This window comes from Polyodon spathula, chromosome 9, assembly GCF_017654505.1.
Source record: "Polyodon spathula isolate WHYD16114869_AA chromosome 9, ASM1765450v1, whole genome shotgun sequence".
NCBI classification, from domain to species: Eukaryota; Metazoa; Chordata; class Actinopteri; order Acipenseriformes; family Polyodontidae; genus Polyodon; species Polyodon spathula.
This window is the reverse complement of record NC_054542.1, coordinates 36166070-36179299: the sequence shown is the minus strand read 5'-3', so window position 1 is coordinate 36179299 and position 13230 is coordinate 36166070. Positions and strand designations below refer to the sequence as shown.

General features: G+C 37.3%; 1 protein-coding gene across 1 annotated transcript; it reads right to left on the bottom strand.

Annotated features, from left to right (window-relative positions):
* Positions 1 to 670: 670 nt before the first annotated feature.
* On the bottom strand, positions 671 to 6080 carry LOC121320745 (hydroxyacid oxidase 2-like). Its single transcript, XM_041259335.1, has 6 exons — positions 5935 to 6080; positions 4576 to 4859; positions 3402 to 3620; positions 2571 to 2729; positions 1515 to 1584; positions 671 to 758 (listed from the first exon to the last, which is right to left on the bottom strand). The coding sequence occupies exons 1-6, from the start codon at positions 6065 to 6067 to the stop codon at positions 703 to 705; spliced, it is 921 nt and encodes a 306-aa protein (XP_041115269.1). The 5' UTR covers positions 6068 to 6080; the 3' UTR covers positions 671 to 702.
* Between the last annotated feature and the right edge of the window lie 7150 nt (positions 6081 to 13230).

Genomic DNA, 13230 nt, shown 5'->3' with positions numbered 1-13230 from the left:
CATTAATCTAATTTCTTAACTGTGTGTCTTTTTAGTACTAAACTGTGCTTCCCAGGTTTGTTCTCGTAAACCCTACTGTTTTGTATCTTTTTAAAACAGTATGACTATAGCATACGCAGTAAACACAATGCACAAAGAAATATGTTGCAACAATTTATTTTAGATCACTTTTTTAAATTGTGTAATTCATCTCATTACATCTTCAGCGATACCCGTAGAACTGTAGGCTGCAATTATACTCAATCTTTATACTTCTACTGATAATTTCTAAATTATATTGTATGGTTAGCTTTATGACAAAGTAAAACCAGGCCCTCACATGCTGCTTGTATACCTTCAACCCACCTTTGTAATCATGGAAAACATTGTTCTTATAAAAGTATTCCATGGTAATTTCACAATTTACTATGCTTTTCACCTGCTTCCACACTTTACCATACATGTCTGGGGTGTACATTGCTTTCACCATGTTTTACAACACTTTCTTATGATTTTACCAAGTTGTTGCACTTATAAGGATATACTATAAGTATATCCACAATTCGGTTTTAACATCTTACAGATGTATTAACTATTTTACATATTATTATTATTATTATTATTATTATTATTATTATTATTATTATTATTATTATGTTCTTCCCCTTTACTCAACATGCATTCTCAGATTATGCATTCTCAGATTAAGAAGCAGGATGTAGACTAAAGCTTGGAAAACTGAATCAAGTTTCTGTTGATCTCAGAAACATTTCTGCAACCTGGAAGACAAAACAAGAATAAACGTCACACTAAGTTTTGTTCAGTATATTATAGTTAAAGGAGCAAGATTTTAGCTGGTCCCTTTTCTTCTGTTGAAGATATTCTGGTTTGTTGCTTGAATTTTGAATATGAACCTATTTAAAAGACAAGCCTATAGAAGTGGGAGTTACTGAAGCGTCCCTGTATTTAGTCACTTCTTGTTCTGGGGCTCAGTCTCACTCAAATGAGCTAGTTGCATAGGCCACGTGACTTATAGTGCCACACAAGACACCAGGAAGGAACAGTTCTACAGCATTGTACTTGAAGCACCTGTACAGTATATGTCAATTTAAAGTCTAAAAACAAGCCAAGATCCAAAATATGTTCAACACATGACGAAAGGGGACCAGTGATGAATGCTAATACAAAGTAAGGATTTTAAACCATTGTTTGCACTGTATTTTGAAATAAAACAAAACAAAGCTGTGGCCTTCTGCAATAAAACATTTTTGAAAGATGATGTTCTCTGTGGTTTTGCCTGTTACTTATCATTATTAATGAAATACAGAGGTAAAACTGATGTACGGTCATATGTATACTGAATGGATGTGAACAAAAGAAGGTTGTGGAACTGATACTTGTATCTGTCATGCTCCAGCCACTCTGCAGTTTACAAATTGCTCTATGTTGGTCCCACAAAGGTGACACTGTCATACCCTCCACTGCTTCATAAACCATGGGTCAGTACAATCGAAAATCATAGCAGAAAAACGTACCAGACAGTGCCATGGACAGGCGAAATTCATCATTGAGAATCTGCAAAATCTCCCGGACTCCTTCTTCCCCCTGCATACAGACACATACATTAACACAACATCACAACAGAGTAGAAGTGAAGTGATGTAAAAAAGGACCGTTAAGAATCTGCATCTGTCATTTCCATCCCTTCTGAAACTTTTATATAAAGATGCTCCAATATCCAAACTCACAATTGCTCAAAGTCACACAACCCAGTCGTCTTTTCTAAAACCACCTCACCTCAGAAATTCAGCTTTTTGTACTGGTAATCAAAAACAACAACAGATTATGATATAGAGCACACTTACAATAGGACATTAATTAGCACATTCCTTCAACACCCTTTTTTTAACCATTTTTTGTTTCTCAAAAATATCCTGCATCTTAAATTTGAATACAGGATAATGATATGTGTATTAAAACCAGTAGCATAAGATGAGGCTACCCGAGTACACAAACAGCAACGTGACTGACTGCAGAGAAAAGAAGAACAAAGGCATCACTGCTCGAATACACAAACAGCAACGTGATTTACTGATGAGAAAAGATGAACCAAAACATTACTACCCGGTCTCAAATCATCCATGACATACAGGCAGACATTTTCAAAGAAGCGTCATTAGCTTCCTAAAGAATTTGAAAAGAAGCTTTTACAATTTCAGCGTTTCTAACAAACAGTACCACCTCGGACAGCCGTATTTGTTGACATGCCAAGTAATACCACATGTGCGCGTAATCACGACTGGAAATGAGAAGCAGCAGATAACTGTAATGCTCTGTGTGATAGCAGAGTCACAAACTGCCTCCATATGTGTAACTGAGGTTGAATGTATATGTATTTGATTTTTTATTTTTTCCTCAAATTAAGGGTGAGAAATGTGGTCAGTGTCTTAAATTAGAAGGAATACGTCTTAAAAAGTTAAATTCAAGGGCGTCTTAAAAAAATATATATATATATATATATATATATCTATATATAATATATATATATATATATATATATGAAATATATAATCCTTTTTGTTGGGCCTTACCTTGTAAGCAAGGCCCCAAACCACAGGCCTCCCAATAAAGACACACTTTGCTCCAACTGCAATAGCCTTCAACACATCGCTTCCTGTGCGGATTCCTCCATCTAAATACACTTCAATTCTACCCTGCACTGTATCCACAATCTCTGCAAGGGCATCTATCTGTACAGAACAAAAAACATAAACTTAGTAAGCAGAGATCCTTTTACAAGTCAGGAACATATATTTCTTAGGAAGCCAATCAAAGATGTATTTACTCAACTGTAGCATTGAGATGGTTATAACACAATCCGTTAATACAAATATCTCTTTTTGGAGTTTGGTTCGTGGTTGTTAGAAAGCAGGTAGTTCAATATGTATTTGTGACCCCAGCTTAAGACTCTAATAAAGGTAAATACTATTTAAACATTTAATTTTGTATTACAATAGTGCTGATTTGAGGGTAATGTGAGTATGTTGGTAATAATACAACTCCACAGAGGAAACAAAATCTTCTGTGAGGTTTTTCAAACTTATATTAAACAGTACTGTATTACTGGAAACAAATTTTATTCATTTGTAAAATTTTCATGCAGCATAAAGATTTTTGTTCAATATTAAATGCATGCAAAATACAGGTGTGAGGTGCAACACTGACTTCTTTTACATTCTGAAGATGTTTAAACGTGTGTGGTAACTGCTTTAAAACAAAGAAGCACAAGTAGTTCCTTAATACTCCAGTTTTATTTTCACTGTGCTACATTATAATGAACAGAAACTGTAATTTTCTCTTTTTCTTTCATCGTACGGAATCTGAGGAATGTTTTCAAGGGGGAACCAGGACACTCAACCTACTGTAGCAGGCCCTCCATCCAGCTGTCTGCCCCCATGGTTGGACACAATGATACCCTGGACCCCATGCTCCACAGCCAACTCGGCATCTTCCTTAGTAAGAATCCCTTTGATAACAATGGGCAGACGGGTCAAGGACTGCAGCCAGTAGATGTCCTTCCAGCTGATAGATGGGTCTAGAGTGTTGGCTGGAATTCCACACTCTTCAGGACAGTTGTTTTCCTGCAGTTGAAAACAGATCTCCAAAGGAGTTTAGCGCTACTACAAGGACTACTGAAATGTCAACATCACCAGACACGTTTTCTTCTACATGTAATTTGCATGGCTTATAAATAGTAATAAACATCTGTCTTATTTTGGAAACACATCAGAAAATCAGAAATTGTTGCTGAAACACAAATTATGACCTAAGCAGCAACAAGAGAGAATTGTAAGGAACACACATCATAGAATATTAAAGAGTAAGCAGATTATGCCATGGCTACAATACTACAATAAATTATGATAATATTAAATTATCATAATTTCTCTATCGCTGTCTTTCTGGCCTCGAACTTGTCTGGAGAACCCTAACAGGCTTTCTCAGTCCACTCAAATCAAGTGAGAACAAAGTAATATGCCAATAATGTGGCCTGACCATGTGAGAAGTGGGGATATCGCAGAATGGGGCACACACCCAGGAGTGCCATATTGTGATTATATGACAGCTGTGAGGTCATTTCAAATGCAAATTGGGGAGAAAATTGGAGGCACAAAACCAAAAAAAAAAAAAAAACAATAAGAAAAGCACAGTGATGTCTGTACATTACACCGGCACTCTATACCAGACCCAGCCTCTTGATAGACAGCAAAAACAGTTTTAGGATTGTGTGTGTGAATGTCCTTTTTAGACCTTGAGAAACTTCTAAATTACACAATATAGGCTCTCTTGTAACTGTCATTCTAGGATAAGGATAAGCATAACATTGGACCTACACCAAATTCACTCCCAACATAGCTGAGGCTGGCTTCCTGTAAACAAGGGAACTCAATGTTCTAGTTAATGGTGCACTAGAGCTTTTTTTGCCTTTTAAAAGTCAATGTGGTATCGCTTACATTAAATTCAGTATTTACCTCACTTCCCACATGTGCGAATAAGTAAGTCATGAAATACTTTTACAAAAAAAGTTAGTTATACCTCAAAAACACCATCAAAATTCTTTACTTTAAGATGTGGCGGTAGTCGAAACTTGTTCCGGAGGTCATTCCTCCTTTTCCCAGTGTAGGGAACATCTACTGTAAGTACCAAAGCCTTGTAACCCAGTGCTTCGACCCGGTGGACAATGTGCTCTGAGATCTGCCGGTTCCGGTAAACATACAGCTGAAACCAGCGGTAGCCGTTGGGAGCAGCTGCCACAATCTCCTCCACTGAGCAGGTAGAGTAGGTGCTGGTGATGTAACAAGTGTTCACCGCCTCAGTGGCTGAAAAAAAAGACACTTTTATCTATTTACAGCTATTTGTTTAAACCCAGGACCGATGCCCTGTCGTCCATTGCAGAGATTGGTAAAGTTTATTTTTATTAGGGCAGGGACTTGAGTTAAGTTCTGGTGTTATGTTTAGTTCTTATTCTACAGGCAGGCTAAGACAACTATGTTAGAATGTGGCTGCTGTTTACATTTGACCTGATTGGAGGGGAACTGAAAAGCCATGTGAGATGATTGCTAATTTAACAGTAAAGGTCAATGCACTGAGACAGCCTTTAGCTATCAGGGTGAATGTTGCAAACTCCAAACCCTGCTTACAAGGCCAGCACATTTGTTTTTTAATTTATATTTTTATATTTTCTAAATAAAAGCGTACAACATGGTGCTTAACTAATATTTTGAGTCTGAGTCTTTTATTCTGTCTTGTAGTCTGCTATTCTGCCTACAGCCTGCCTCTGTAACACCATCTTATTTACAAACATTCACAAATGTAATTTCCCCTAACATGAAAGACTTAACTTAAAACCAGGCCCCAGCAGTTCCAAATTGTGAATGGAAAGACAAGCCTGATCAAGTGACAATTTTTACAAGCCCCTTAACAGGCTCCACTGAAGCTGAAGCAAGCGAACTTAGCAGCATTTCATTGTAATTAGATTGAAAATGATACTTTAATATAAAATGTACTTCAAAATAAATTTGACATCTGTACTATGTGGATCATACATCTAGTCTCTGTAGAAATGAATGTTATTATGGCTGTTGCTGCTAAAGTGAGTATATTTGTACGGTAAACTTTGGTTTCAGTTTGTAGGGGTGGCAAGAAGCAGCACTGCCATCTACTGGAGGTTTCCTGGTAGTTTTACTGTGAATTCAAAGAACAGGAGCAAATATGTTTTAGAGTCTAAAACATTTTTCTAGCTGCATGGGTTCTGTGTTTGCTTGACATGCCCATACTAGGAAACATACAAGGGATATACTTCAAGATGTAAAGACCACGCAAGAAATCTGCAATAGTGTTCTCACAACACATTGAAGCCTTTAAAGGCTAGCCTGTTTGGCCTATCTTCAACACCTTTTGCTGTACTAATTTCTCCTTCATGCCATGCCAAGCAATGAAAGGCAGTAGGCGCAATGCCTACAGGGAAACTGATCTCCGTGCCGAGGACTGTAGTCCGGGTGTCGCTGACAGACACATCCCGCAGCATCCTGGGGCGCAGACGAATTCTAAAAATAAAAAACCATTAACAATAATGTGAGATCCAGGAAGCTGGCTTTAGCTGGTATTGAAATGAGGTTTCCAGAGAAACACCTGTGCCTTTGTTCTGAATGATACTGTATAATGTGTTATTGTAGTATATTGAATATTGGAGTATTTGGACTGAGCAAAAGTGTCATTGGTGTTGGCATAATTTACCATTCCAATTGAAACAATGGAAGAAATCGCTATTGGAGCTTGTGTAACCTCTATGAGGGCAGCAATCAATGCATCAACTGTTAAATTGTTTGGTAAAAAAGCCCAAACAACATCGCGGCCCTCCTAACCTGTGGCATGCATTTGAAAGTGTAATAACTATATAAATGAACCGTGCAATTGCAGAAGTCACACAACTCTACTGACTCTTTAGTATCACTGTTATTTATTCAATTGTAATCCTTTCTCTTATTCAGGTTTACTGTGGTACTGAATGTACCACACTCTATCAATAGAAACATGTGATAACGAACAGGGGCCAATGGTAAATAACAAGCAAGCATGCTATAGTGTTGTTGAATCATGGTTTGCCTTGGTAAAGCAATATTCTGTAAATGCATAGCATCAGAACAGGAAACTGCAAACTAATATTTGCATGTCTTACTTGTTTTACTACATACCGTTTATATGCCAACAGGTTGTCATCTCTAGTACAGCACTCATCTGCACCAGCTGCGTAATAGTCCCAGGTAGCCTTTGGGAGATGTTCTTTTGCATACTCCTCAAAATCTGTCAGGCATACCATAGCCATCTCAGTGCAACGCCCGTGTCTGCAAAACACACACACACACACACACACACACACACACACACACACTAGTTTGGAGTCTAAATTCGATTAAATTCTGCTTTATACCTATGGCACTATATGAACTATCTTTGAAATTAAAAAGGAAAAAAATATATTTAAAAAACAAAACAAAAAACAATATAATTGAGGTACAATAAAAACTGGAATATTGCAGGACAAATAGTCAAAACCAGTCCAATGGTATTATGCTGTACTATTGTGGATAAACAGGCATGAAAAATGAAAATAGATTTTAACATTACCTTCAAACTGGAGAAGAGGCTATCAATAGAATTGTGTGTCCTTTGATTTGCAAATGTACAGCATTTCAGTTTGTTAAACAGTACTTTTTAAAGTTTTGAAGGGTCAAGAGAAGTTTGATGATTTTATTCAAGGTAACAAACAAGACTTTGAACAAGAGCATGTTTACAGTTTAATTTAAAAAAAAACAGCTTTCGATAGATAGAAACAATTAGTTAATTAGTCATACTGGATAACGAGACATTCAAGTGTTTCTGACCATTCTGTATACTTGTCCTCTTTCCAAAGATACCAAAATTATTCAGAGGTGCTCACCTGTCAATCAAATCACTACCTCAGTGCATTATAGCCAAGTCTGCCACCTGTTCTGTTTTTTGTCGCTACAAGTGTGTGAGTGAATAATTCAAACAGGCACCTCTCTACTGCTATGGCGTGGTATCTGGAAGAGTTATAACGGAACTAGGCTGTTCCTGCCTTCTGTAAATTGAACCCAGTAAAGAGGCAACTTAACCCATTTGGGTTTCTTTAGAGTAAAAAAAGTCTATGTCCTCTGTTGTCCTTCTCCCTGCACCAACAGCCACTACAATACTAATACATACAAAATATTCAGCAATATAACAGCTTGTCTGCACTATCCACATTCCCACATTAAAAAAAATAAATAGTTCAGTATGATAAAAGCAGTTCATGGCTCATGAACAGGTCTTTTGTTTTAAGTTGGTACTAACCTGTTGCAATTTAGGATTGAAGAGCTCATTCTTTATACATCAAATAATCCCTAAATATTCAGAATAAATACATAATAAATAAATAAAATATGGACTTTTCTCTTTAAAAAAAAATAAAACTGTTGCTTATTACACTTTAGAGAAAAAGGGGGTTTGTGACTGCTCCCCATAGAGTAAACAGTGTACATTAAACATTGGTTATTGGTAGAGGGAAAACATGGTAAAATGCACGGCTAAATTACATGATAAAATAAATATAAACATGTAATAATACTTCATCATTTAAGAAGGTTTGCTGTCAGTTTCTTATTTGTTAGAATAAGACTCCTACCAGCCAATCACAATCCCCTAAAAGAAGTGACGCCTGCTGAGTTGAAAGACTTCCCTACATTTGAAAGCAATTTTCCATGGCAGTTCTGGACCCAGCTGTGACTTTTAACACCAGTGGCACTGGAACAATTTTTTAAGTGGGGGTGCTGAAAGCCATTGAGCAAAACAGTATATGATGGAAGCCATCAAAGCCAGGGGGCGCTGCTGCATCCCCAGCACCCCTAGTTCAAATGCCCTTGTTTACCACTGCTTTCTGGGTGATGCTGTCTTGCTTCCCTTACTGTCTTTACATTCTTAACAAAATTGCTCAGTTTGGTGGACTGTGAAATTGTTCCCAAAGATTTATGACATCTGCACTGGAATCAGTTGCTACGTATTATTGTGGAGCGCCACACAACAGAAAGCAAAGTGAAGCACTCTCTGTAAATGAGTCACTCCTATTCAGCCAGTCCTCCAGTCCTATCAGGTCTAAAAATCTCATTATAAAACAGTAAGCACCTGCAATAGATGTAGTACACAACACAGTTCTGTGTAAATCAGCTGTCCTGTACATTACTGATTGAATATATAATTACAGATGGCAATCATAACCAACATAGCCTTCCAGAGTAATTTAAACAAAAGGCTGCCCCACAGCTTTCCTACAGAAGTGCCGGTGTATGGAGGGTGTTTCTAGTATTGTGTCCACCACAGTAAGTTATACTAGCAATGCCATGCTTGTACCACAGTTTTAGCAGGGTTGCATTCAGCAGTCAAACCAGAAAACAAGCAGCTAGGCAAAAGCAAGCCTTGATTCCATTTTGACATCCCTTGAAATATTTAGTTAGTAGTTATGGTAGTTTAAACATCAGAGTTTATACTCTTTTGCTGTACAAAATTCTAATTTAAAATGCAGTTAGGATAAAAATATCCCCAAAGAGTAATAATGTCTGCTATGAACTATCTGTCTTAGCACAAAGCTGAGTCACACAACTATAAATGTAGGATCACACCTCTATAAGTGGCCAAATTATGCAACAAAAAACACTTTTACAAGTTAATTGTATGTTAATATTAATAATAAGTGCTTGTCCTCTTGAAAAGGTCATCCGTTTACTATGCTTTCAGTGTTCTGGCTTAATTAATTTACATATTTAAAAGCTCTATCAAGAAAAGAGTGTGACATTCCATCTCCTTTTTACACCCACTTCTGCTGATACCATCAATAAAATGATGCTTCACACAGGGCAATAAATATATTTATGTAATCTGTGTCAGTTACATATATCCAATAGCAATCACCACAGTGTTATTTTAATGCAGTACTGATTTCTAGGAATATCATAGCTACTCCTAAGAAGCCACAAAAAAATAAATAAATAAATAAATAATAACAATAATAATCAGAAAATATATTTCTGGTTTTGGTATTAGTACAGGACTGAAACATATAAATATATCTTTTAAAACAAAAGTATTATGATAAAACAGACTGCACGTGGAAGTAGCAAAAAATAAATAAAAAGATCATTAAAAAAAAGCATATTTATTTCTAAATACACACTCATCCTAAACATGTTTAGTGTAACACTACAATGATTTGTTTGCTATGAATGAAATATCTTACTTACTTTCCCATTAGATGTTCTACACTCATTAAATAAGAAAAAAAAACCACCAACAGTGATGTGTTCAGTCAGGTATGTGACACTGCTTTGATTTTCAGCACTCCATTCTGACTCCCTTTTTGTCTGTTGATTAGACGCCCTGTTTGACTCAATAGCGTTTTAACAGTTATCACTGCGGTCAGCATTTGAAGGCAGAGTTCTCTTTTGTACATGAATTAAAGGGCAGATAGCAACTTTGTGTTTCAATTGTGTCCGTATACTGCAGTGCCTCCATTATTTTGAGTGCTGTATGGATTAACCATTTGTAACATGCTCTCATATTTACATAATGTGTGTTTTCTGGTATGATTTATTTAGCATTCATTATAGAACCAAAAGGGCAAATACATGTATCAATAATCTTTTTTTTATGTTTTGAGTATGGTGGTTAGAAATTTAAGTTTTAGTCCCACCTCTTCATTTTTATCCTTTTAATTGCCTGGTTGTTATTCACCATACAAACCACTTGAATCAGTTAATAAACTTCACACAACAACCTAAAGATATATATTTTAAGTACATATGAATGTTATAATAAGAGATATCTGATGGAGGCACTCTATTACAAGACATTTTCATTTCTACTATGGTAAAGTAGCCTTGGCTTCTTCCCATTGTTTTTATAACACAACTGAATGCCTATCAACCATGTGTCCTACATATTCCCTACTACAGAGCATTTTGATCTAATCATCTACTCCAGTCTTGAACAATGAAGTAATATATTTCAAGCTCTCTGAAGCACTCTCATGTCTTTTTTCTCCTATTAGCAACTGGATTTATGGTATATGGTATTGTTTGAGAGGTTTTTTCAAAGTCCTGATTTCATACCTACCTGTTATATGTAGAGGCGGTTTCTCTTGAAACATTATTTCTATCAACCTCCTTGTTCGCAAGTCAATGTACTTTACCACATTTGGTGGCAGTGGTGGGATCAGTGGCCAGTAGTTGACATAGTGGTGCTGTTCACCAGTTCTCTTTGCTACAGGAGGAAGTAAGCCGGGACCAAGAGGAATGGCAGCCATTGGGAGGTGCAGCAGCTCTAGCTCCAGTACCAGTTCCAGTACCAGCTCAAGACCCAACTCTAGTTCCAGTACTGGTAACACCTCAGGCAGAGCTTTTAGTTTCCATTCGGTGTAAAGGACCCAAAATGCATCCTTTTTTGGAGGATGAGGACATTAAGCATTATTTAACTACTTTTGAGGATTGCTTTGGTGTGCAAGTTGCTGAAGGACGAATGGGCCCTGCACCTGGTTCCGCTTTTAACTGGAAAAGCAAGAGTAGCGTATGTTGCAATAGACATAAATTATGCTTAGACCTATAATAAGGTCAAAGCCGTTATTCTGCTGAAATTTGAAATTGAAGCAGAAACCTACCATTTGCAATTTAGAGCAACTAGTCTTCAGGAAAAGGAGACACCAAGAGAGTTACACACACGACTTAAGGACATATGAAAAGCAGATGTGCTTGAAGGACCACATGAAGGAGAAAATCGGGAAACCCTACTTCGCCTAAGCAAGTAGCAGAGATCGGGAGTGCTACCTTGCGACAAGACGGAGTGTGCCCAGGGATCATTTTGGTTGAGAACAGAGATCAGCCATTGCTTCTTCTGGTAAGTCTGTGGGTGTTGTAGACTTGGACAATCTACCCCCCAATAATATACTTAAATGTTACAGAATTCTGGATGTTGGTTGCTTACTTTCGATGGTAAAATTAATGTCCATTGAAGTACATTAGGCGATCAATACTAACCCCGGCCAATAGAGGGTGTTGAGTGTGCAAGCAGCAGAGGAATAAAAGGCGAAGCTGTATTGCACACGCGGTGCCTCGTTGTATATGGTGTAAACAAGGCCAATGGTTCACGTATGATCGGCCAGTGTAAAAATAAGATATTTTTTGCTTTTTCAGGTAAGATCTATAAATATTGTTACACAAGAAGTAATATGTTTAGTGTTATTTGCTGTGTTCAAAATTATACGCAAAGTTATTTATGATGTTTATGTTCACAATGTGGTCTGCTCGGTGATACTATAGTTGTCTTATGATTTCATTGTGTAGCTTACTATAGAGTACTGACGACCGAATAACGGCAGGGACACTGTAAGAGTAACATGTTCTATGTAATGTTGTTTTAAATTTAACTGTTTATAATATTTTTATATTATATGCATTGCACACACGGTGCCTCGTTGTTTATGCTGTAAACAAGGCCAATGGTTCACGTATGATCAGCCAGAGTAAAAATAAGATATTTTTTGATTTTTCAGTGTGCTTGGAAATAAAGACCATTAACCGGAAAACACAGTTTTCGTCCAGTGTTCTTTCAAAGTTGCAAAATATGGTTGTGGTTTTAAAAGCTCAAGTGGTTTATCAGAAAAGACAGTCAGGGAGGATGACAAAGTAATTTGTTATAGCTGTGGTCAGACTGGGCATGTCAAGCCAAGGTGTACCTTAGGACAGATTAATGAGTACAAGATGTGCTGGGTGCCTAGAACAGGTGATCGTCGGTTTGGTTAGAATTCAAGCCTTGAGAAGACTTTATCTGTTAAAATTACAGGAAAGACTTCCGATAGCAGTCATACTTCAGTGATAGAGGATTGTAGTGATCCAAGTTTATTGAACAGTTATAGGAAGGCTAGTGTGAGATGTTTGTGATTACCCAACAGTTGATCTTGCTATTGAAATTGCAGGACAAGCTTATTTGTTGACTGTAGGGGTCCTGAAAGAGGTACCATATCCAGTAGTGTTGGGGCAGGATGGTCCGGTGTTGGTTGAGGTGTTATAAAATTGCAAAGGGATAAAAGCCAATTCAATGGTAGTAACTGGATCCCAGTCAAAAGAGCAGGACGAGTCTGAGAGACGTGGTTGGGCTGAATTGTCTTTGTCTGTATACAGTGGTAGGAAAACTAGAGGGCAGAGACGAAAAGATACATTTTGTGCTACTGAGTTGCGAAAAGAGCTGCATAGTCCTGTTACACAGGAGGAAGAAGATATTCCTGTTGATATAGTGGCTATGCAGAGGCAGGATCAAACCCGACACAGAGACAGGAGAAGTTAATTTACTGAAAGATGAACAATTTGTGTTGATAGGAGAGAGGTTGTATTGATAGACTAATGCAGGTAAATGGTTAGTGATGGGACATGCAGTACCATGGTCAGGTCATTTGGGACAAACACATTATCTAAAATTGCTAATATGTTTTATTGGCCCAGAATGTATCAGGACTTGATAAAGTTTTGTCAGTCGTGCCCTGAATGTCAGCTAACAGCCACAGGGAAGAAAAGGGATAGGACACCTCTAGTAAATTTGCCTATTGTGGATGTTCCTTTCACCAGGGTGGCTATGGATATTGTAGGCCCA